The sequence below is a fragment of the Natrix helvetica genome (genome assembly GCF_964273705.1).
Source record: "Natrix helvetica genome assembly, chromosome: 5".
In the NCBI taxonomy this organism is placed as follows: Eukaryota; Metazoa; Chordata; class Lepidosauria; order Squamata; family Natricidae; genus Natrix; species Natrix helvetica.
Genome location: NC_138551.1, coordinates 44,863,967 through 44,890,213, shown reverse-complemented (window position 1 = coordinate 44,890,213; position 26,247 = coordinate 44,863,967). Strand labels below are relative to the sequence as shown.

The 26,247-nt window shown below is 38.6% G+C and overlaps 1 protein-coding gene across 3 annotated transcripts in view; it reads left to right on the top strand.

The window, feature by feature from the left end:
* Positions 1 to 21,890, top strand: part of UBE2G2 (ubiquitin conjugating enzyme E2 G2) — a 29,373-nt gene extending 7,483 nt beyond the window's left edge. Inside the window, exons 2-6 of one of the 3 annotated variants that reach the window (XM_081956170.1) lie at positions 2,430 to 2,465; positions 2,544 to 2,589; positions 14,963 to 15,081; positions 19,320 to 19,460; positions 21,169 to 21,890. In XM_081956170.1, coding sequence (XP_081812296.1) covers positions 2,430 to 2,465; positions 2,544 to 2,589; positions 14,963 to 15,081; positions 19,320 to 19,460; positions 21,169 to 21,281 — 455 coding nt within the window. In that variant the 3' untranslated portion in view covers positions 21,282 to 21,890. The other 2 variants (XM_081956172.1, XM_081956171.1) reach the window with 2 other exon arrangements.
* The last annotated feature ends 4,357 nt before the right edge of the window (positions 21,891 to 26,247 follow it).

Below are 26,247 nucleotides of genomic sequence, written 5' to 3'. Positions count from 1 at the left end.
GAAATAACAGGATGACAGCAAAGTTTCCTTGAGATGATATGAGCCCCGAATGTGTTCTGGAGCCTGCTTTTATTAAGTCAGAAGGCATTCAAAAAGTTTCCATTATTATCGTGTGATTACATGATTGGTTACCTGCTTGTGGCAGGGCAGAACTAAACAGGTTAGCATACAGCCATATAATTGGTTAAAGCTTTCCATAGGATGTGGTTTTTTCTCTCCTGTCCGGAGTTCTCTGGACAGGCTCTGTGGTTAGCATTTCTTGCATAAACAGCAGGTGTTGAAGCATAGCAAAGGATGTGGTTTTCTATGTCGTTAGGCTACCTTGACCATTGCAAAAGATCCCAACATACCTTGATTAAAAAAAATACTGTGGCATAATGCACCAGGAGCAGGAGCTACTTCCAAACTACCTGTCAGCTTCCCCAATGACTTTAGTTTGTGGGAAGTTGGCAGGGAGTGTTGGAAATCATAGTCATGCATGTAAAAGCAGCAGATCATGGTGCTGCTACATGGCAGGGCAGTGGTGCAGCAGGGGCCAATAAAAATCACCCAAAAATCCTTAAAATTTAAATTCCATGGGAATCATGGGTCCCTATTTTTGGACACATTCTGTAAGTTTATCTGTTTGAGGTACATAGAACAAATAAAGTGTTCTATGACACACTGTTTCAACCAACTGAAGGTTACAAACAGATGTACAAGAGAGTTTTAATAGTGGCTGTTTTCTTTTTCATAAGGAAACAAATATGGGATTGCCTGGATTAGTACAGTTCATTAACCACTTGGCAATGTTTTCTTATTGAATGTGTAAACTGGTTGGGGTTGTGAACTGCCTCTGTGTAGGACAGCTTGAAATGTTAAATGTAAAAAAAGAAAGTGGCATTTCCTATAAATCAACAGAGAGATTATTCCCATATTAACTGATCCCCAGAGTGTAAAGTATGGTGACTGAACCAGCAGTGTTTCCTGATTCAGGATTGAACTACAGTGGTGAAGTTTATGTTTTGATTACAGAACAGTCTAGCCCAGTGGTTGGCAACCTTAAACACTCAAAGAGCCACAAAGGCCCTAACCGGAAGCCCTCATTAAGTCGGCTCCCCATGGGGGCTCCTCGTGAAGCCAGCTGGAAGTCCAGATCCCCCACCATAGAGTCTTCTAGCACGGCATCCTTTTTCCTCTACCTGTCCTCACTGAAAGTCCTATCAATTGTGGAGCCAAACGGCAACAGGGAGCTGCAGCAGAGGAATGAAAGAGCCACATGCAGCTTCAGAGCTGTGGGTTGTTGACCCCTGGCCTAGCCTAAGATCAGCCCTTTCCATCTTTTCACTAAGTCTGAATCTTTGGAGAGTTTGTGTCTTTCACCATGTGTTCTAAGTGTTTGTGACAAGTTCTTAAGTATATATGCACAAACACAAAGTATATATATCTGTAAAAGCGATAACTCTAATAGGAAACATTCTTTTATTGTTTCAGTGCCTTATTAAATGAACTAGAGCTAGGTAGATAAACTAGAAATAGCCTCCAGATGTTCTACTAATTTTGGGGCAGCATAAACTCTTGTGAAGGATAATAGGAAGTTGAGTCGAAAAATAATACCAGGAGAACTCTATATTAGCTGTCTCTGAGATAAATGGTACAATGAAATTGACGAGTGCAATGAACTCTGTATATTGTTACCTTGTTCAGTCTTGCCTTGAAATGTGATTAAATATCAGGACTTCATGAATGGCGGTCATGTATTCTATCAGTTAACCATTAGTTCATATGTATAAAGGGCCATGATGATTCGGTATAAAAAAGTCATAATTTAATGGTCTTTTGAACTGATGTTGCATCTTTTCCACTAGAGAGAGCAATAGCTCCTCTTTTCACTTTGGTTGGTGTCTCTCATTCTCTTTTTCACCTACCTTTTTTTTTTCCCCCTAAAAATTATTGAGGAGCTAAATTTTTGGATGAAGATGAGACATTTGTTGTTAAAGATTTCGCAGGAAATAGCAAATCTAATAATGATCAATTATCAATATGTATGATAGATACAAATTAATGGAAATGTCTTGTATGCTAAAAAAGATTGTTTTTTAACATAAATAACTTCAAAGAGAAAAAGCAGGAAGCTTTTCCAGAATTTTTCAGACTATACTGCCACTGTAATTGTACAATCATGTGCATAGTGAAGATTCAGTTTGTGCTCATTGCATCCCACTCCTTTGTAAATGTATTTGGGAATGTCCTCTTAAAATGTAGCAATGTGTATTGTTCACTTTTATTCTAAAGATTTCCCTTTTTCTTATTTGACTATTATTACTAGGCAGAAATTATCAAGGTAATGTAATTTTCCCGGCCAACTGCTTGGCCAATTTTGTTTTTATGTTCTGAAAAGTATGAAGTATAACTAAATTAATATTGAAAATGTTTATTCTTCATTTTAGAGTTGACTTTGAATCCTCCTGAAGGCATAGTAGCAGGTATGACATTCTATTTAAAAATATACCTGTATCTTGAAATTAGAAAGCCTATATTAACATAATATTTTTTTTAAATAGGGCCTATGAATGAAGAAAATTTCTTTGAGTGGGAAGCTTTGATAATGTAAGTTATTTGAATAGTGTGAAGCTTTGATAATGTAAGTTATTTGAATAGTGTACATTTAATAATAATAATAATAATAATAAGTTTGAATTTATTAGCCGCTCCCTTTCCAAGTAGGACTCGGGGCGGCGTACAATGGGGCATATAAAACATAGAGAATATACAAAAACACATAGGCATACATACAAAACATACATACGCATACACGGACACGGACTCGGAGGAGGAAACTATTTACATCATATAGATAATTAAAAAACCAGCATTAAAATACCCCGATTGTAAAAACCCAATATACAATTAAAATTTAACGTTTAAAATACAATTTAAAAACAGTTAGGAGGAATAAGAAAGATTACGATTGAGCCAGGCCAGATAATTGAAAGAGGTGGGTCTTCAGCTGTACACGGAAGGAGCGGAGATCGGAAGTAATCCTGATGTCACGGGGGAGGTCATTCCACAGGGCTGGGCCCATCACAGAGAAGGCTCTGCTCCTGGGTGTCGCCCCCCGGCACTGTTTGGCGGACGGCACCCGGAGAAGTCCCTCTCTGTGTGAGCGAATTGGTCGTAGGGATGTGTGGGGCAGGATGCGATCCTGCATATAACTAGGCCCTGTGCCATGAAGCGCTTTAAAGATCATAATCAAAACCTTGAAACGCACTCGGTAGACCACAGGAAGCCAGTGCAGCTCGCGCAGGAGAGGTGTTACAGGGGAGTATCTAGTCCTCCCCATAATCACCCGCGCGGCCGCATTCTGGACCAACTGTAGTCTCCGAGTGCATCTCAAGGGAAGCCCCATGTAGAGAGCATTGCAGTAGTCCAGGCGAGACGTCACTAGCGCATGGGTGACTGTGCGGAGGGCATCCCGGTCCAATAAGGGGCGCAATTGGCGCATCAGGCGAACCTGATGGAACGCCCCCCTCGCCACAGCTGTCACATGGTCATCCATGGACAGCCGGGCATCTAGGAGGACGCCCAAATTGCGCACCTGTTCCATGGGGGCTAGTTGGACGCCCCCAATGGCCAGAGATGGAAGCACCTCATTGAACCGGGAGGCCGGAAGCCACAGCCACTCCGTCTTGGAAGGGTTGAGTTTTAGTCGGTTGCCATCCATCCAGACCCGTACGGCCTCCAGACACCGGGACATCATTTCGACGGCCTCATTGGGGTGGTTCGGGGTGGAAATGTATAGCTGAGTATCATCAGCATACAGATGATATCCCACCCCAAAACCACGGATGATCTCGCCCAGCGGTTTCATATATGTGTTGAACAGGAGAGGCGAGAGCACCGATCCCTGTGGCACTCCACATGTGAGTGACCTCCGGGTCGAACTCTGCTCCCCTGCCAACACACGTTGCGTCCGATCAGAGAGGTAGGAGCCAAACCACCGTAAAACGGTGCCCCTGACTCCCAACCCCTCTAGCCGGTGCAACAGGATACCATGGTCGATGGTATCGAACGCCGCCGAGAGATCTAATAGGACCAGGATAGAGGAACAACCCCTATCTCTGGCCCTCCAGAGATCATCCACCAATGCGACCAAGGCCGTCTCCGTGCTGTGCCTGGGTCGGAAGCCGGACTGGCACGGGTCTAGATAATCATTTTCCTCCAGGTGACGAGGGAACTGCTGTACCACCACACTCTCTACAACCTTCGCTAAAAAAGGAAGGTTGGAGACTGGACGATAATTGACTAGGTCCATTGGGTCCAGGGAAGGCTTCTTGAGCAAGGGCCTCACCACCGCCTCTTTCAAGGCGGCCGGTAGAGACCCCTCACCCAACGAGGCGTTCACCAGGCCCAGGAGCCAGTCGCGCGTAACCTCCCAGGATGCCATTACAAGCCAGGAGGGACACGGGTCCAATAAACATGTGGTGGGTCGCAGACGTCCACGCAACCTGTCCAAATCCTCGATGGCAACCGAGTCAAACTCCTCCCAAAGCGGTCCCTCAAGACTCGCCACGGGCGTCTCTACTGGACCACTGAAAGGGGCCCATCCCGTCCGGATTTGAGCGACTTTGTCCTGTAGATATTTCCCAAACTCCTCTGCTCTGCCCTGAAGTGGGGCTTCCCGTGGTCTCTCAGACAAGAGGGAACGAGTCACCCGGAACAGGGCAGCAGGGCGGTTATCTGCAGACGCAATAAGAGCGGCACAATGTTGACGTTTGGCCGCTCTTAATGCCACAAGGTACGTCTTCAAATATGCTCGTACCTGTGCTCGGTCAAATTCGGAACGGGAGGATCTCCAACGACTCTCTAGGCGTCTCTTGTGGCGTTTCATCACCCTTAGCTCCTCGGTAAACCAAGGTGCCAGGGTGGTTCGTCGCCGCAGGAGAGGCCGCAGAGGCGCCACCCGGTCTAGGGCCCCGGTAGTAGCACTATTCCATGCGTCCACCAGGTCCTCCACCCGGGGGCGGGTCAGGTCCACAGGAGGTGGCCCAAGTTCCGTCTGGAACCTATCTGGTTCCATCAGGCGCTTGGGGCGGAACCATCTAATACCTTCCAGTTCCGCCTCCTCGCGGCGGGGGGTAGCACCAGGGAAGTCCAGCCGGAGAAGTGAGTGATCCGACCATGACAGGGGAATAATGTCTAGGACCCCTATTCCCAGATCACTCGTCCACTGGCTAGAGACAAAAACAAGGTCCAGGGTGTGGCCTCCCTCGTGAGTAGGGCCCTGAATTAACTGGGTCAGGTCCATGGTTGTCATGGAAGCCATGAACTCCCGCACCCCCTCAGACGCTTCTCCCATCGACGGCAGGTTAAAATCCCCCATCACCAAAAGTTTGGGGGTCTCAACCGCCACCGATGAGATCAGCTCCAGGAGTTCGGGCAGGGCCGCTGACGTATAGCGAGGAGCCAGGTATACTATCAGCAGGCCCAACTGCCTCCCTGGGCCCCATCTCACGACGAGGGACTCACACCCGGATGTCTGCGGCACAGTGAACTCTCTCGGCTCTAAGTCTTCCCGGATAATCACAGCTACCCCACCGCCCCTTCCCTGGGCCCGAGGCTGGTGAAATGCTCGATAACCTGGTGGGCACATTTCCACAAGGGGTAGACCTCCCTCGTGGCCCAACCAGGTCTCGGTTATTCCGGCGAGGTCCGGCTCCCCCTCCAAAATTAGATCGTGGATAATTTAAATTATGGATGGACTTCCACTATTGAACATCGTAAATTAAAAAATGACTTTGTGAATTTTCTAATAATCAGAATGTCAAATTTTAGAATTCTTCTGGAACACTTCAAATGTTGTTTATCTGTCTATCCACATAAGTTACTATTATGCTTGCAGGTTTCTATAGTTCTATAATGCACTAATTTTTGTCTTAATAAGAAAAGATTTTGTAAGCCACCGAGAGTCGATGGCCCTAACAACTCTAAATAAATAAATAATAAAAGGTAGAGTTTGCTGATCAAATAGGTTTCATTTTATTTGTTAATACGTGTTTGCATTGGTCTCCTCTGCAATGTCTGAAAGAATCTTCAATGTTTATAGAAGCATTATTATACCGGTAATAGTTTATATAGCATACAGGAACCCAAGGTGAATTGTAGATATGAAGACACCAGTTATCTTCCTGGACAAATTTATAATGTGGAAGGAGAATTTCATTGAGCTATTCTCTTTTACCTAATGCAATCATTGGGAAATGCAATTTGAATACAAAAAGATGAAATTACTTAGCAAATTTCTAATGCATAATTTTTAGTCTCTTATATTTTGTATCCCACCAGTTACTCAGTTTATTGTCATTAAAATAATGTGATAAATGACTTATGGTGTTCCTCACTACAACTGCCTTCAGCAATGAGCTAAGAGACAGGGAGCACTCTTTGAATATGGATCTGCTCTTTCAGGGAGGTGGTACAGTTCCATTCAAAACAGACTCTATCCATTTTTTAAAATCAATCACACTTATATTTTGTCTGGATTAAATGTCAACTTGTTCTTTTGTATCTATGCTATTATTGAACTTAGGCGACTCTGGAAGGGCACCAATTGCTTTCTTAGAATGGGTTGATGAGAGGAGTGGGTATCATTAGTGTTCTGACCCCCACCCCCATGCCTGTGAATAAACCAGAACACAGGCTTGGCTGTTTGCCACTGTTTCATTACTGAGATAACGAATCCTTTGGCTGAGGGCCCAGACAACTCACGTTCAATAGAGTAACTGCAGCAAACCAGATAATTCAAATGAAGCAACGCAGATAGTCCAAATGAACAGACATGGCTAGAATACACAGATAGATTTTCTTAACTACTAATTCGAACAGTTGTTTCCTGCAAATGTCCCTTCCCAATGCCTCACCTATAATCTCTCTTGGGAGGGGCCAATCCACAACCACCTGTGCTTAATCATCTTCTGTGAGTCTGCCTATGGAGTGTTTTTCAGCCCTTCTCAATCTAGCATCAGGGACAAACTGCCTTTGATCCTCCCCATTGCTCCATGCCTCAGGTGCCTCCTGGTGGCAAACCAGCCTCTCTGGTCCCTGCTCTGAGTCTGAACCCTGCACAGGGTCCTCCACATCGTACAGGGCAGACTCATATGGTTCCTTGCTATCCGAGTCCATCAGCAGCTCAACCAGATCCTGTTGGGCCACAACACATTAGCATACTGACGGAACTGTACTTCAAAGCTCCAGAGAATCATCTTCTGTGGTTTCATGTAGATGGTGATTCTAATAGATAATATTGAACCTTGTAGCACAGAGTAGGTCAGTACTGTTTTACTGATTCAGACTTTCCAGATCCACTGCAAAATAATGTAATTAAAATCTTGCCCTGCTAAATGTTTCAGAAAAAATAATAAATTACAAATTTGAACTCCAAGTGATCTAGAAGGAATAACAAATTTGTATTTCACAGGCATACCCTGTTTAGTTTTTGACTAGGACATTCACCAGGTTAAAAACAGTTTCAGTGCCATGCCAACATCATCATGACTGGCTGTAGGATGGTTCATCAGCAGTATTCCTACCTTTTTTTGGCCATTCAAATGCAGCAAAATGCACTCACAAATAGTGGACTGGTGGATTGAGTACATGGTCAACAAGAATTCATATAAAGTAAGGCTTTTGGAAGCATGTAGAAGAGATGTCTATGGAGATTCTCAGTCATCCAGGTCTTCTTCAGAACTGAAGAAGCTTCTTGGATGAGAAACGAAACATTTTCAAGAAAAAACAAAAAGTCCAATTGCCTCTTGAAAAAACACTTTTGGAATTTAGAAGAGATGTTTTGGAAAGAATGGGAGTGTGAACAAAGTAGCTTTCTTTGAAGCATTAAAGCCATGTTTTTTTGGAAGACTCAATGCTACAGAAGAACATCCTGGCTTTCTCCATTTGCTAGGAATAAAATGTTACAAATCTCATTCGGTGAGGAAGCAATGCTGTCTGAGAGATACAATCTTGGGAAGTTTGATCTGCAAGCAGGGAAACCTCCTGATGGTGCAACACACTTTTTCTTTCATAGTCTACCTGGGCAAAGTGAATATCTTCCCAACTTCAACTTTCTGAAAGAGATTGATAGAGAGGGGAGAGACCTCTTGGACATTTGCTCTGCAGTAATAATAGCGTTAAACAAATTGTAAGGATCAGAAAGATTTGCAGTCACGGGTTTTCTCTTTGGAAATGTATTTTCCCCTTGGCATTTGACTTTTTTCTTGACTTTTGTATTTGTGGGGCTTCAAAATTACACAAATGCAATATATTACAGAAATACTAAAATAAATGAAAGATCATAATTAAGTAACTGACCTGCACAGTCAAATCAAATCAAATCTCTATTATGGTCAAAGGCCAATATAAAGAGAATGGAGTACAATCAATTTAAAGACCTACAGACCATGTTTTTCAACCCTGGGAACTTTAAGATGGCTGACTACAACTCCCACAATTCCCTAGCTAGCATGGGTTTAGCAACCCAACTTTAAGATGGGTGGACTTCAACACCCAGAATTCCCTAGGCAGCATGGCAGTTAGCAAGCTTAGAAATTTTAAGTTGGGTGGACTTCAACTATGGCTGGGAAAATTCTGTTGAAATCCACCCATCTTAAAGTTGCTACGGTTGAGAAACACTGGCATAGACAATACATCAGACTCTAAAAATAATCATAATGATAAAAAGCTAAAAATCTACAACAGAAATATAAAAAGTTCTTCACATAGTTCATGTATTATTGTTACAATACTATGTTTACAACACTAAATAGGAATATATATAACTGTTGCTTAAAAACTACATAGTTTAAAAAAAAACCCAAAACTATTGTAGAAGTGGTCCTTGACTTACGATCACAACTGGGCCCCAAATTTCCATTGCTATGCAAGGCAGTTGTTAAGTGAGTTGCATTCCATTTTATGACATTTTTGCCACAGTTGTTAAGCAAATCATGTGGTCATTAAGCACATATGGGTTTCCCCATTGAATTTGCTGGCTAGGAAGGTTACCAATAGTGATACATACTCCTGGACAGTATTACAACAGTCATAAATATATGGCAGTTGCCAAGTGCCTGAATTTTGATCAAGTGATCATGTGCCATTGTAACTTTAAACGGTCAGTAAACAAATACAAGTCAAAGACTATCTGTAATAACTTACTTGAAATAATTTCCAAAATATGAAAAAAAATTCATGCAGAGTTGCTGTTGATCATTTGCTTAATAATTTGTTTCTTCCATATCTAATAAATGATGCTTGTTTAAAGTATTTAGAATCTTATGCAAGTGTCTAAAGCAGTGGTAGTCAACCTTTTTCTACCTACCGCCCACTAATGGATCTTTCTTGATGGAAAAATTTCCTTACCGCCCACCAGTTTTTGCGCAAGTGCAGAATATTTTTTAGAAAGGAGGGTGTTTTTTTAAAAAAGAAATGTACATACATTTATCTTTTTATTTCTACTTTATGCATGTTTATAATGTTTTTAACTTTATAAAGTTTAATTAGAAAACAATAAAGTAAATTGAAATTAGCTTTACTAGTGATTAATGAGATCTTTGAGGCTGATGCTGCGAGACTAAATATTTGATATCTGGTTCGATTTTCGTAAGGAACAAACTAAGGTCTCCTCTTTCGGTGCTTTTCCTTTTTATCTCCTTTTTTATCTTCCTTAGGGCTATGTACAAAAGTAAGTCTGAGCTAGTTAGCCCACTTATTATTATTAGCCAACAACAATTCTCTCCTGCCTTTTCTTTCTCCTATTTTGATCCTTGCTGCTTTCTGAGCTTGTGGGGTGGAGGAGCAGAAAAGACAAAAAGGAGAATGAAAGGGAGAAAGAGGAGGTGGGGGATAGGGGGTCCTTGCTGCTTTCTGAGCTTGGGGGGGGGAAGGAGCAGAAAAGACAAAAAAGAGAATGAAAGGGAGAAAGAGGAGGTGGGGGATATGGGATCCTTGCTGCTTTCTGAGCTTGGGGGGGGAGGAGCAGAAAAGACAAAAAGGAGAATGAAAGGGAGAAAGAGGAGGTGGGGGATATGGGATCCTTGCTGCTTTCTGAGCTTGGTGGTTTTCTTACAGACATTTCATTACCAAACTAGGTAACATCATCACTGCTAGAAGGGGGTGGGGTGGGGAAGGAGCAGAAAAGACAAAAAGGAGAATGAAAGGGAGAAAGAGGAGGTGGGGGATAGGGGATCCTTGCTGCTTTCTGAGCTTGGTGGTTTTCTTACAGACATTTCATTACCAAACTAGGTAACATCATCACTGCTAAAAGGGAGTGGGGTTGTGGGGAAAGGAGGAGGAGGAGAAGTCGAGTAGAAACTGATAGCAGGGACAGGCAGAAGCGGAGCAGAGCAGTTGCAAAATAGGAGAAAGAAAAGGCAGGAGAGAATTGTTGTTGGCTAATAATAATAAGTGGGCTAACTAGCTCAGACTTACTTTTGTACATAGCCCTAAGGAAGATAAAAAAGGAGATAAAAAGGAAAAGCACCGAAAGAGGAGACCTTAGTTTGTTCCTTACGAAAATCGAACCAGATATCAAATATTTAGTCTCGCAGCATCAGCCTCAAAGATCCCATTATCACTAGTAAAGCTAATTTCAATTTACTTTATTGTTTTCTAATTAAACTTTATAAAGTTAAAAACATTAGAAACATGCATAAAGTAGAAATAAAAAGATAAATGTATGTACATTTCTTTTTTTAAAAAACACCCTCCTTTCTAAAAAATATTCTGCACTTGCGCAAAAACTGGTGGGCGGTAAGGAAATTTTTCCATCAAGAAAGATCCATTAGTGGGCGGTAGGTAGAAAAAGGTTGACTACCACTGGTCTAAAGCATACAAATACCCATCTTTCTTCCAACAAATGAATGAATTTGGCTATTAAATTGTGATTATGAATACTTTTGTATGCAAATAAATTCATTGAATTATATGCAGGCTAAAATGTTTTTTCTATTTCATATCAGAATATCTTAGATTTGGAATTGATGATTTGTTTAAAGCTTAGTGTTTATTATCATAACAATATCGGCACTGGTCATTGTTTGGTTTAGCCTACAGCTAATTTTTAAAATAATAAGTACAACTTTAATCCAAAGGCTTAAAGATATGTAAAGATATATCCAAAGGTTATCTAGATATGTAATTATATGTTTTAGTTTCTATGATATGTGAGTTTGTTTCAACTTGGAATTCCCCTTTGTGCATTAGGAAGTGGAAGGGGTGGGATAAAATGAAAACAGAAGAAATAAGCTTCCTATGAACATAAAACACTGATTATCTCATTAACTGACTTCATGTAAATATTTGCCTATTTAAGTATATCATTGCACGAACATTCTCCACCTTTTTATTTTCTTTAGCAATATTTCAACTTTGTTTAATGCCAGTTGTAGTCAAATGTTTTGTGTATATTCCAGGATACATGTATTATCTGATGACTGCATAAAACTATTATTCTGAGGTGTTCCACTTTGTCTCTTGTTATTTAAGATGAAATTATTGACTTATAACAGTAGTTCTCAAATAGTGGGGCGCGCCCCCCAGGGGGGGCGCGAGGCTCCGTAAAGGGGGGCGCGAAGGCTCCCTTTCCATCTGGGTGCAATGACGGCGGCGAAGGCGGCAATGGCGAAGGCGGCGGATTGGAGTTTCCCGCCAAGGTTGCCTGTCCGACCAGCCCCCGCTGGCTCCTGGCTGAGGGAGGAGCTGCCGCTCCGCCTTCTCCGAGCAGGATCCACGCCCTGCAACTGGCCGCGAGGGGAAGCGGAAGCAAAAGCTTTTGCTATCAAGTCTTTTGAAAATCTCCAGGAAGCACAAAAAATGGGTGAAAATGGCAGGTTTTGGCCAAAAAACGGGCAATTTTTGCCCATTTGTTGCCAGTAGAATGCTTCTGGGGGTGGGGGAGGTGAAAAATGGGGTGCACAGATGCCCCAGGAGGCACAAAAAATGGGCCCCTTTTCACCCCCCCCCACCTTCAGAAGATGATAGAGAAAGAGAGAGCTAGTGAGAGGGAGGGAGGGAGAAGTGAGACAGAAAGAGATAGACAGAGAGAGAGAGAGAGACAGAGAGAGAGACAGAGAGAGACAGAAGGAGAAAGAGGGACAGAAAGAGAGAGAGAGGAGAGAGACCGAGAAAGACAGAGAGAGACAGAGAGAGAAGAGAGAGACAGAGAGAGTGAGACACAGAGAGACAGAAAGAGACAGAGAGAGAGGAGACAAAGAGAGAGAGACAGAAAGAGACAGAGAGAGTGAGAGAGAGATAGAGAAAGACAGAGAGAGAGAAAGAGAGAGGGAGACAGAAAGACAGACAGAAATAGAAGGAGAGAGAGAAAGAGAAAGGCAGAGAGAGAGAGAGAGGGAGAGAGACGAGGGAGAGAGAGAGACAGAGGGAGAGACCACTTGGACTATCTTCGCATCTGGGATGCGTGGGTCTTTCCCACTGAGACGAGCAGGTGTTGTTTCTAGAAATCACTGCGTGCAGGAAATATATGTGTGTGTTTGTGTGTGTATACATGCACATACAAGTGTCATTTCTTCAGTGTTATCACAGAAGTGAGTACACCCCTTAACATTTTGCAAATATTTAAGTATACTTAAATATTTACAAAATGTTAAGGGGTGTACTCACTTCTGTGATACTCTATATATAAATATATGTATGTATATGTTCTAGCTGTGCTCCTTTAAATCTTTTCTGCTACAGTTAATAAAGCTATTCTTTGTTGTAAATTGATCCACATTTTTCTTTTTTTTATTCTCTTATACGTTAATAAGGATACAGTGTTATGCAGAGGTGTACTTATAACAATTTTATAGACAAATGATACTATTTACAGTCGCGCGGGGGGCGCGAAATGTTTTCTTCTTCCTAGGAGGGGCATGACAAAATAATTGAGAAGCACTGACTTATAATGAAAATTCTCGCAGTTCATTTTTCTACATTAAAAATAATTTATTGTGAAACTCCAGTTATTGACTTCCAGGATGTGAGAAATACCCCTCCTAAAGAGATGGAAACAAACTGCAGACAGTTGGTCCAAAAACTATCCTTTTAGTTTTTTAGAAGGATTTACAAAATGCTTTAATATAAGATAATATTTATGTGAAATGATCAATATTTCTACCACATAAATTTTGTTTTAAACAAAATCTTCTACTTGAATCCGGTGGGTTGCTACTGGTTTTACTCCTAGTTTGCAATGCGCACGCAGCTTAGTTCGCTCTTGTGTGTGCGAGACGCATGCTGCGCGTGCATGCACTATTCAATGTACATTGTTCTTCGTGTATGCGCAGAACAACTTACAGTGAACTGTGTATGCGCAGTCACTAAAAATAAAATTGTGGTGGTGAGGGAACTGGTTAGGGCATGTGGCAGGCCTGGGTCACTGCCGGTTCTGCGACCCAGGCGTGAATTTCACTACAGATTCGGCCGAACCGGGAGCAACCCACCTCTGACTTGAATGAACACTGTAGTAAGATTCTATCACATGATATTAGTTTCATTTTCAAGTGATGAAATTTCAGCGTATGAAATAATTGCAAACTACAACTTCAGTTGAGGTTAGGTTTTTTTCTTTCTATTTTGCTTTTGTATAGTGGGCCAAACTAGAATACAATAACATTAAATAACATAAAGTAGAAAATCACAAATTGCTTAGTGTGCAGAAGCCTATATTCCATGCCTGGCTGCAATGTAATACTCTTTTGTTATTTAAAATCTTTTAAATTGCAGCTTTTGACACCTTTGTCCATGTTGAATAAACAGTGTGTTCAAAGCAGCATTTTCAGTACTTGCTAGCAATATTTCCTGACGTGCAGGTACTAAAATTTGGAACATGCCTTGGAGACAGATTGAATTCAATTAAATAAACACACCCTAGCAATTATGTAGTGTTGTGACCTTCCTTATAACTTAAATGTGCAAGCTTTGATTTCTCAGCCCTTCAGCTTTTTGTTTTAGGGTAGGGGTAATGAATATGGGAAAGGTTAGCCTAAATTTCTTTAGGCTTCTTTCTTGAAATAAAATAATCTGATGAAATTGGTATAGATTTACTGTAAGGACTGTTTAGTGTAGAACTGTTGTGATGTGACTTAACTGATAATGTAATGCAGGATGATCGGTAGAGAGCAGAGACTTGCTGTCTTTTTAAATAATTTCTGTTATATGCATTTTATTTAAATGTGTACTTCAGATTTGGTAAAAGCTAAACCAAAAGAGAGAGGACTCAGTAAAATTTCAAATCTAAGCACTTCCAAAGTTATCTTAATGTTTCAGAATTTCACTAAAACATTATGTAATTTTTATTAAAATAATTAACAATATAAAGGTAGTTCCAGCTAAGAAACCTATAAGTTTTATATCACTAGTCCTAGCCGTATTTGAATAAGAGGAGTCTTATACTTTAGAGAAGCTGCGTTTGTTTAAATCATGCATATTCTCTTTGGATAACTGAGTTGTCACTAGTTAGGACAACTCTTTCCTAATATTTAAATAGCCAGTTTATTTTTTAAGAAATAAAGGTTAAAATGTATGGTATCATTAGGGGACTTTTCTCATTTGCAACTGTAACAAATATGTGTTACATATTTAGGAGCTAATATTCTTATCCCCAAACACTTCATTTCACAGTCAGAATGATTCTTTTCAAGGATGAAATACTGGTAAGCTGGAAGGGCATTGCCATACTTTTGGTAAAGTTTGAACGGGATGTTAGAATGTTTTGCCACTGAAACAGTTTGTATGCCTGTAATACACATCTTCTTTCTCAGTTAGTAGAACAATAGAATAGGTATTCCTTAATGTTTTTTTCTTATTTCAATGAATTTCACTATTATGGTTATATGAAAACAGACCTTTAATATTTGTTTATTTAAAAGTATTAAATAACCCCAGACTTTAAAAAGCTTATTTGTTTGTTTATTTATTTATTTGCTTCTAGGGGTCCAGAAGACACGTGTTTTGAGTATGGAGTTTTTCCTGCTATTCTGAGTTTTCCTCTTGATTATCCTTTAAGTCCTCCAAAGATGAGGTTCACATGTGAAATGTTTCATCCTAACAGTAAGTTTTGCCAGTAGATGATGCACTGTTTTCATATCAATTGAAATACCCTATTAAGTCTATGCAATAATTTAAAATCTACATCCTAATTGGTGTTGAAAAAGTTCATAACTCATTTTAAAAAAAAATAAATACTAATACTAATTATTCATTTTGCCTTTCTCCCCTAGATTATGGCAATCTGAATCCTTTTTTAAATGAGTTATGAACTTTTTCAACACCAATTAGGATGTAGATTTTAAATTATTTACTTTTTTTTAGGATTTTGCTTAACTGTTTTGCTCACATTTAATTGATAAGTAATTCTGCACTTGTAAATTCATTTTTGTTATGAATTAAACAGATTTTTAATCTTAGGGACGGCATCTATCCAACAGTTGATAATATTTTTCTCTTTGATGAGCAGTGTACAGAGATGTGGGATGAAAGTTATGTAATACCTGACTGTACTTCAGAATACTTTTTTCCAAACCAAGATGTAATTCCACAAGTGAACTAGGCTGAAGACTTTTTTAAAAAAAATAGTAAATATATTACATATTTAACATAGAGTGAGTTTGGTCTAGTTTTAAGGCACTAGTTTAGAAACAAAAAAAAATATGAGTTCTAATACTGCCTTAGGCATGTAAACCAGCTGAGAGAGAGAGACAGTCTCTCTGTGTTTGACACCTAACAACTCTTGACAACTCTCCATGTTGACACCTAAAAGGATGGCTCTCTCCTGAAAGAGCAGAATCATGAGTTGCAGCTCCTAGATCAGTGATGGTGAACCTTTTTCACCTCAGGTGCCAAAAGGACGCATGTGCACACTATTGCACGTGCTCGCGTGTCCATCCCCATAATTTAATGCTCCCCTGCGCCGTGTCTCCTGCATATGCACATGTGCCCCCCCCCCCGTGCTGCCCTGCACATGCACGCACAGCTTTCTTGGAGCCTGGGAAGGGCAAAAACGCCCCCCTCCGGAGGCCCTTCTGAGGCCGGAAACGGCCTGTTTTCCGACTTCCGGTGGGCCCAGTAGGTCCGTTTTTTGCCCTTCCCAGGCTCCAGAGGTTTTCTAGGAGCCTAGAGGGGGCAAAAAATGGCCCAATATGCAAACTGGAAGTTTGGGAATGGACTTCCGGGTTGCCCGTTAGGCCGTTTTTCTCCCTCCAGAGGCTTCAGGAGGCTTCTCTGAAAATGCCCAAAAATCAGGTGGCCAGCATGTACATGCATGCTGGAGATGACAAGGCAACACCTTGCGTGCCCTCAGAAATGGCTCCACATGCCACCTGTGGCACGCGTGCCATAGGTTCGCCTTCACGATCCTAGATTATTGACCATTGTTGGTTAGGTAGTTTGAAACTAAAGCCAAGATCCTTTGCTGATTCATTAGTGATAGATCCATCTAGAGCAGGATAATCTTTCCATTATAAGTTCGGCATGTTGCTTGTTTGGTTTATTGCAATTCTCTATACATGGGTTGTCTTTGAAAACTGCAATTCAAAATGTGATCGCTCTTTCAAATTCCTTACAATTGTATAATAGCAATAGCACTTAGACTTATATACTGGTTCATAGTGCTTTACAGCCCTTGCTAAGCGATTTACAGAGTCAGCATATTGCCCCCAACAACCCGGGTCCTCATTTTACCCACTTCGGAAGGATGGAAGGCTGAGTCAACCTTGAGCCTGGTGAGATTTGATCTGCCAAACCGCTGGCAGCCGGTGATCAGCAGAAGTAGCCCGCAGTACTACACTCTAACCACTGCGCCACCACGGCTCAACATCTGTTTTGTCACTAAACTGGTTACCAGTAAGATTCTGGGTACAATTCGAAGTGTTGACTTGTCGCCAAAGGTTGTACAAAATTGGTTTCTCTGCATAGAAACATCTACTCCACTTGTCCAGAGAACAGATGTTGCCAACATCTTTAATAGTTTCTTAGGCAGGCAAGCTGAAGTGGGCAAGATCTTGTAAGCCATGTTTCTTAATTGTAGTCCTCTATTACAGAATAATCTCTCTAGAAATTAGGCTGGCACTCACATGGTTAGGTTTCTGCAAGGCAAGCTGTTCCGGAGAGCTGTGGAACAGAACGCCTACCACTGCAGATACTGCTGTACAGCATATTTTTGCTTTTATGATGTAAACCCATAAGTTGTTTATACTAATAATATATGAATACAATAAAAACAGTAATATCAACTATTAATAACATAACATCATAAAACTATTAACACAACATCATCATTGTATATATATATATATAGATAGATGATAGATAGATAGATAGATAGATAGATAGATAGATAGATAGATAGATAGATAGATAGATAGATAGATGATAGATAGATAGATGATAGATAGATGATAGATAGATAATTTTTGAAATTCCCTTTTCATCCTATAGGTTGTATGTGTCAGCCTCAATCTTAGGTCTTCTACCAGTGCCTTGGGAGTTGAGGGCTTTGCATAATATCTTAGCTGTTTGTAGCACTGCACTCTTCTAGGCAAAGAACTCTTATGTTCCTGGGATCTTCTGGAACCACTCTTCCAGCTTAGGAGTCACATACTCAAGTGCTCCTGTCACTACTAGGACCACTTTGGTCTTTACTTTCCACATTGTCTCTAGTTTCTTCTTCAGGCCCTGGTGTTGGATGGATGGATGGAAAGAGAGAGAGAAACATATTCTTAGAAAATATATTGGAACTTTATAATGTGACATCGTTACCTGCTGTGCTTACATTGCCTCCATAGAAAACTATAGTAATCTTTCAAAGTTTTCTTTTCCTTTTTCTGAAATTTGGCTGTAGCATTTAGCTTTAGGCAAGCACAGCTGGAGTTGTGCTAAGTTAGTGGCCATACAGATATTTTAAATAAATAATTAAAAGGGAAGCATCCAGGTTTTTTTATTTATTAAATTTCTATGCCTTCTTTTATTTTACATTTTATCCTAGGGCTATGAAAAAGGAGTAAACATATCAGCTTAAGTATAACAATTAACAGTTTGCAGTTACACAATAGTATAAAAATTAAATAGTATTAAATTTGAAACTTGGAAAATGCACTTTCCCCAGGATACAGGAATTTCAAAAGTAATATTTATTTACGGTTTGGTCTTCCCTCAGTGCCACAATCAAACAAATAGTACCACAGAAAAATACAAGAGTGATTATTAGAATTATTGGAAACTTCTGTTGGACGATGTGTCAATATGGACACTAGTAGTTGAACTTGACTGAAGGGGGACTTTATTATTAATATTCAAAATATAAACAAGAAAGATAAACATCTTGCATGTTGCATTCACTTCTAGTTACTATAGGCATCAAATACGTTCAATTGGACTTTTCATTGAGATTTAGTTTTACAGTGTGAACCCTTAATTCTTAATTTTAGCAAACAATGTATTTCAAAATATATTTTGATTTTAGCTAATACTATTTTGTGAATGTTACTAAAAACAAAGGCAATACACAACATAAACATTAGAGGAACATTACACATTAATAATTGTTCTATCCCATTTATAAATTCCCAGATGTAATTTATTTTAAGGAAAATCATTTGCAGAATCAACTCAGTTCTAATGATTTTAGTCAGTTTTCTTGGGAGCAGTATAGAAGTATCATCGCCTTCTTCCAACATGTTTTTGACACTTCATTCTAGCCTACAGCCATGGTTTTCCTTGGTATTCTCTGATTCAGATACCATATGCACCAGGCCTGACCCTGTTTAATTTTCAAGCCCAGACTAGATCAGCAAATTGCTACTATTTACTGAAGCTAAATTATTTTAAATTCAGCTATAATTTTGCAAAGCCAATTCTACACTTATTAACTCATAAAGACAGAGCTTCCCTCTTTTGTTCATATCTTGCTATTTTATGATGAAACTGGTATTTGCCCCAGTACATGTTCCCTGTCTTGCATTTTTCTTTACTTCTTTTATCTGTCAACTTTATTAATCCTATAAACAGCTACTTAGCTATAAATTACTATAATGCCATTCTCTGACAAAAATGAAAATATACAGGAAAGCTATAGTGATGTTTAACTCCAGCCTACAGAGAACTAGATTAGAATTGAAAGAGTATATAATTGCTGTCAGATTTCTCAACAAATGTGTTAGATGAGATAGTTTCCATCCTTGATGGTAAAACTCTTTTGTTGCTGTTAACGTAGTCTCAAAATACAATTTTTATTGAATCAATATTGCACTAACTTGAAAAATTCTTCCCATTTTATTGTCTAATATTCTCAGTTTATCCAGATGGGAGAGTTTGCATTTCCATTCTTCATGCTCCTGGAGATGATCCAATGGGCTATGAGACCAGTGCAGAACGATGGAGTCCTGTGCAAAGTGTGGAGAAGATCCTCTTGTCAGTGGTTAGCATGCTAGCAGGTATGAGAAAGGATGGCATTCATAGAGACAGTAGTGAAGATAAAACACAAATTACTAGACTTTTCTAGAACATTTTATCTCCCAAGTTGTTCAATGTAGACGAATGGGTACACAGTTGGTCTCAGTAATGCTAGGCACTATGAAAAATTAATATGAAGGTTTTTTTTTGCTAAGCTACTTAAAGGCCAAGTTTAAAGGGCCATTCTTGAAAGTTAAGGAAATAATTAAGAAACTTTTTATTTTAGATATTTGATTCTAGCTTATATTGCAAAGTGACACAAAATTAATAGAAATGTTTTATTATTTTCATAATGCTTTTCATCAAAAATATAAATATAGATTTAAATATTAAAAACACACTTGATTAAAGTAATTAAAATAAATAATGAAGACAGATTTTAAAATACAATATCTAGGTGAATAGGTATATGTTCAATTTTCAGCAGACATTCCATAATGAGGCTTACCTAATTGCTTATTTCACACAATACATACGATTATGGAAAATACTCATATTAGAATCACAGTTACATGCCTCTACTATGAAAACGGGCAAGCTCTGGCATAGTCAATAGGGCATTCTTTCTGAGCAAAAAAACTTGAGTAGTCCAATATGAAAATAGTATCTTTACTGAGGTGTTTTGGAGTCTTATAAATTAACAAAATCTTATTAAAAATCACTCAGTAGCCCAGGGGTGTCAAAATGGCGGCCCACGGGCCAGATGTGCCACACACAGGCCACACCATCCCGGTTCCGCAAAGGCAAAAAACATCATGCTCGAATTTGACACCCATGAAGTAGCCTGTTATATACTTTAATATTGAAGTTACCATTGCATGTTATATTATTGTGGCAAACATATCACTGTCTAGAAGAGTTTATAGTTGTCATATTAGCCAAAGTAATGAGTACTCCTGGCTATTAGGTCCTCCTTCCAGCAATATGGCTGATTCTGAGCAGATCCATTCAGAAACGTTGGAATTCTGTAGTGACTGCAATAGAACAGACTCTTGGTTTCAACAGGATTCAACTCCAGCTTCTTTGTCTTTATCCACACACTACCTCAGGAAGATCCATCATTCTTTTTTTTTCTTAATTTTTTTCCTGGTAGCATGGATTTATTTTTCATTCCTTACACATACATCTCTCCATGGATGCTAATGTTTCTGTTAATATTCACTTAATAGTCTGCTTGTTCATGATGGGAATAGGTTAAATATTTAAAATTCAAGATCTTTCCATTCTCATATTCTTTGTGCACAATCAGAACTTACAGGGAGTTATTTAAGTACATTAAGTGCCTCTTTAAGTGTTTTAAAAGAAATATCAAGGCATTTTCAGCAAACTACAGTCTGAAGTTTCCTTTTTCTCCTTACATGTGGATGTAGGAAGATAGATATAAACATATGAAATCAAATATCATGATCACTTGCAATGCCAAGACATAGTATGGCAAGGGACCTGAATCAAAATTAAAATAACTTTATGTAGTTGCTAAAAAAGAAGATTCTTATATTTGTTGTAAGTGACTGGAGTTACTGTACTCTATACTTTTGGAACAATACATGAAATGGAATAAATTTTGGAATTCTTGACCTTATGTATGTTTTACTTCAGTGTGTGTGCTTCTTTTAATGAGAAACACTGTAAGCAAATATTATTACTGTATTTTCACCAATTGATCAGTCTTTGTTTTTCCCACTTTAGAACCAAATGATGAAAGTGGAGCCAATGTGGATGCTTCTAAAATGTGGCGAGAAGACCGAGAACAGTTCAACAAAATAGCCAAACAAATGGTCCAGAAATCACTTGGTCTTTAAAAAAAAAAATCAAACAAAACACCTGAAACTCTTGACAATCTCCCAGTTGAACATTTTATAGACAGAGGCTGATAGCAGAACTCTGAGTTGGTACCAAAAAACAAATCTTGCAAAACTATTCATGAATTTTTGCTCCTCTCTGTATATAAGCATGCATCAATCTTTTTACACTTTGGAAGAAAAATCTTTCTCAATTTAAGACATACCAATAGATGGGATGCAAGTACTGTAGAGCTGTAATCAGTTTCCATTAGTAAAAACTTAAGTCTCTGCAGTTATATCTGTAATATAATATTATCTTCCATCACAGTACCAGTCACCCTTGTGAGTAGTAGGATTGAGATGATCTGGGAATATCTTACTACTTAGAAAAATATTGAAATATTGTCAGTGGAAGCTATGTGTCACCAATGAGAATTATCCTTTTAAGGATTATTATTTACGTAATTTCATTTAACTAAAAAAAAAAAAAGAATGTTGATCATCAAAATGTTACACAATAAAGTGAACTATCTTTGTCCTGGGGAAGAAGTGGTCAGTGTAATCTTACTTTCTGTTATAGCATTCTGCTTGCCTACATTAAAAACATTTTATGTGATTGGACATGAAGATATTTGAAAGGAATATAGTTCCTTCTGAAACTGAAGAAATTGAACTTGATATAACTCCTATAAACTCAATGTTGGTTGAACAATCATTAGTCATTAAAAATATTTGATTTCTCTGATTGCAAGCCCCACCCATGATATTTACAAGAAATAATAAAGGGATGTATGGCAGAAGACAATTTTTTTCCATGCTAATCTCTAATACAAATACTTATCTTTTAAATCTAATATTGTTTATTCAGCAGTTCTAACGGAAACAGGATGGCCACAATTTAGTATGAACTTTGCTGAAGGAATATTTGACTTCTGATATCAGTCATACTTGTTATTTCCTGAGAGTTAAATTAAAGGCCATACACACACACTTCCTCTATTTATTGATTTAGTTGGGCAGTAGTAGGGAACACATTTTTAAGGCCATTTCATATTTATTGCAAAAATCTATTACATTAAGAGGATGCCGATTGCTTTACATCTGTTATTTTGTTATGTAGAGTTCAAATATATTATGTAAGGAATATTGTTAACTGAATTAGCCTTAAACTATACTTAAATGTTTCAGTTCAATCAAATCAAACCAGTGTTTCACATTTAAATTAATGTTTTATAGATTTGCAGTCTGTGAAGGACTGATTCAATTAAATACATTTTTTTGAATTTATTTCATGTAATTCTTACACAGGTAGTCTTGCAACAGCTCGTTTAGCGACCACTCAAAGTTAACAACAGCGCTGAAAAAAAAGACGTGTGACCATTTTTTATACAGACAATTCCGTTGATACAATTTGTTATTTATTTAAAACATTCATTTCATCACCTATCTCATAACAAACTCTGGCAGCTCTCAATCAAAAATTATCTTGAAATGAGGACACTTTAATAAAGGCTTTCATAATGAAGACAAACTGATACATTCACAAGCAAATTCAGAGAGCACTAAGGGCCCCACATTCACTTTAGGTCAGGGGTGTCAAACCTGTGTCGTCACGTATCACAACTTTTTCCCCCTTCGCTAAAGGGGGGGGGCATCGCGGGATGCATCCAGCCTGCAGGCCACGAGTTTGACATTCTTGCTTTAGCTTATACTTTTTAAATATGTTTATGGTGATGCAATATCTCTACTCTTGGAAAGACATGATCTGGTAGATTATTTGAAAGGAGGAAAACTCATTATCTGGTATATTTTCCCTGTCTGAGTACTAAAGTTAGTAAGTACCTAATAAATTTTGAAATAAATATCGAGAATGACATGATGATGTATCTTGCTGTTCTTTCCTCACCCTTAAGGCTTTGGTCAAAAAAAATGTGTGATGGTACATTCTGCATTACAAATAAACAACAAAACCCTACTATGCTTGTTTCCTGATCTTTTTAAAAAAAAGATCATTAAAACTTGTTTCTTGAGAAAAATAGATGTGCTATTACTATAACAGACACATGAGTAATTTTTAATCTACATTTTCCACTTCTGTTCAGAATGCCTAGGTTTTATAGTTTTAATAGTTGAAAAGGATATAAAGAATTCTTCTGCCCAGCAAAAGAAGCAGTGTTAGGACACAAGAACAGGCAAAATAATTAGACCTACACATTCATCATATTGGTTTCCCCAACTCTCTCTTTGAAAGGAATAACTGCTGTATATAAAGGTGTTGGAACTACATAAAACAGTTGAGGCTTCAGGGCAGGGCTACTCCCTGCCTTGTTATATTTGGCCTGGCTCTCAAAAGTCACAATTATCAGCATGATGAGAAACGTGTTGGTATGTTAGCTTTGAAGTTACTACATGCACTGGAATCGACACCTGTCTGTAAATATTTTATTTCTCCTTTTGTTTGGATGTTCCATGTATGTATGGGAGTAGGAAAATATAAGCTCAAGAGTTATAGGTTTCATAAAAGTTATTGGTTGTGGTCTTTAGTTAATAGTATACACTAAATTGAAAAGAGCTAGTAGTGGCTAATGGGTTTATCAACTGGCCTTAATTATATATTTTTTCCGGGATGAAAACATTTCAATTCATGTCAATACCTGAAGAACAGCAACTACAAGTTGACTTGGGGCAAATGAATTGTAGTGAATGGGTTACAGAGGCTTGTTTATTAAATAAATAGCCTAACAAAACGTCTTAAAAGTTTAAAAATACCTCCTTAAGTTACAAAGAATTCCACACTGGTGTCAGAAAAAAAAACCTATTAGATGGCAACATGAACATTTTCTGTAATTTAATAAATGGTTGGGGTTTTTTTTCAATAAGAACACTCTTAAAAATGATCCTTATCACAGAAAGACAAGCTTTTTTAATTTACTGGTTAATAGAGTTAAAACCCACAAAAATAATCAAAGCACATATAATGGACTCTTGCACAAATTCTCCTGAACAAAGACTATCTTTCTCTAATTACTACTTAACATTCCTAGTTTAATAAGTGAGAGTGAATCTGACTTAAAGCTTCAAGGAAATCTGCATTTTACCTTTTCCTGCTGTTGGATTAGAGGCCATTGTGCTGACGCAAGCTTGTCTCAATGTTTACTTGGTTAGCTCTGAAGAATGGTGCTAGGTATTAGAAGTAATAACTAAAATAGATTTGTACAAGCAGATACTATACATCCCATTTAAAATAGCCAGTCCTTGTGCTGGTTGACTTTCCCCCCCTCAAATCACTAAATCAATGTGCAGATGTCTCAGAAATGGCCATATAAGAGACATGGCAATTTTCTGGGCAGGAAAGGTTTTGTTTAGTTATTCATAAAGCATATAAACATTATGGCATTATAACAAGAAACCCAGTCTGGTATCTTTTACATTCCCCAACCATCCTGACTAGTAGAAGATGTCTGGAAAGAATGAGATTTACATTTTGGTAAGTCATGATTTATTTAACCATTAACCAATATATCAGGGTTTTTTTCATATATATGAAAAAGCACTATTTCATATTACATCAATATTTTTTGCCTAGTGAGACAAAAGAGCAATATCAAACAGATTGCACATTTAGATATGGTAGAATATAATTAGCATTTCATTGGAACTGGGAATAATCTATGGTAATGATTTATTTCAACTTTTAACAGTGGATTTTGCTGGTATCTTATGCTGCATAAGGAAGGAAATCTTTGTGCTTAGTCTACAGTCTCTAAATGAAATTTCACAAATTGATGTTTTAGCTACTTTAGACACATGGTGGTGCTTATAGCTTGAATAAATGAAACATTATTCTTTAAGTGGGGGGAGGGAGGAAAAGAACTAGCTGTTCCAGTTAATCTGCAAGATGCCATACTTTCTAGGCCCAGTTCTTTTGGGATTATTTTTTTGGCTCCTGACTGACCTTGATTCTTCATCACTCCAAATCACCAAATGTGCAACTGAATGAAATGAAGTGACTGATGAATTGGAACTCTTCACAAGTGAATTAATCTGTATAAAAAAATCTATAGCAGATTTCTTTGTGGCAGAGGCAGCATGGAAAAGGGGTTAAAAGTTCTGGATTTGTATAATTTACATGTAATTTTGTACAATCTTTGGCGACAAGTCAACACTTTGAATTGTACCCAGAATCTTACTGGTAACCAGTTTAGTGACAAAACAGGTATTGAGCCGCCGTGGCGCAGTGGTTAGAGTGTAGTACTGCAGGCTACTTCTGCTGATCACTGGCTGCCAGCAGTTTGGCAGATCAAATCTCACCAGGCTCAAGGTTGACTCAGCCTTCCATCCTTCCGAGGTGGGTAAAATGAGGACCCAGATTGTTGAGGGCAATATGCTTACTCTCTAAACCGCTTAGAAAGTGCTGTAAAGCACTGTGAAATTATATAGGTATATAAGCCTAAGCGCTAGAGCTATCTAACTGACACAAGGATGTTTTAGCAACTCTTTTTTTCTCTTGTTTATTTTTATAGACCACCTACCTCCATTGCAACACTGAATTTAAAATGGTACAATCAAATCAAAAATAAATGTCCAGAGAATACAGCTATAAAATATCCAAATCAAACACTCCACAGGAGTTCACCATCTACGTTAACCCCCAAGCCTTAAGAGCTTAATTTATTAAGTTCTTTCTCTTAATTTATTAATTTATTCAGGGGTTAATTTAAATAGCTTCAGGATTGGAGCTGTAAACTTCTCTAGAGGGTGTGTTATTCCAGAAGGCCAGGAGAAGACAACCTGCTTCTTGAGTCCCATTAATGCAATTCCAAGCATGCCAACTCTCCTGGATTTGTACTCTGGGTTGGGTTATTTTATTTATGAAACAAATTTATATGGTTGCCCAACTCAAAATGCCTTTCATGCCATGAAGAAATGTAAAAGTGATAAGGAGAACACTGAATTGCACTAAGAAGGTTATTTGCAACCAATG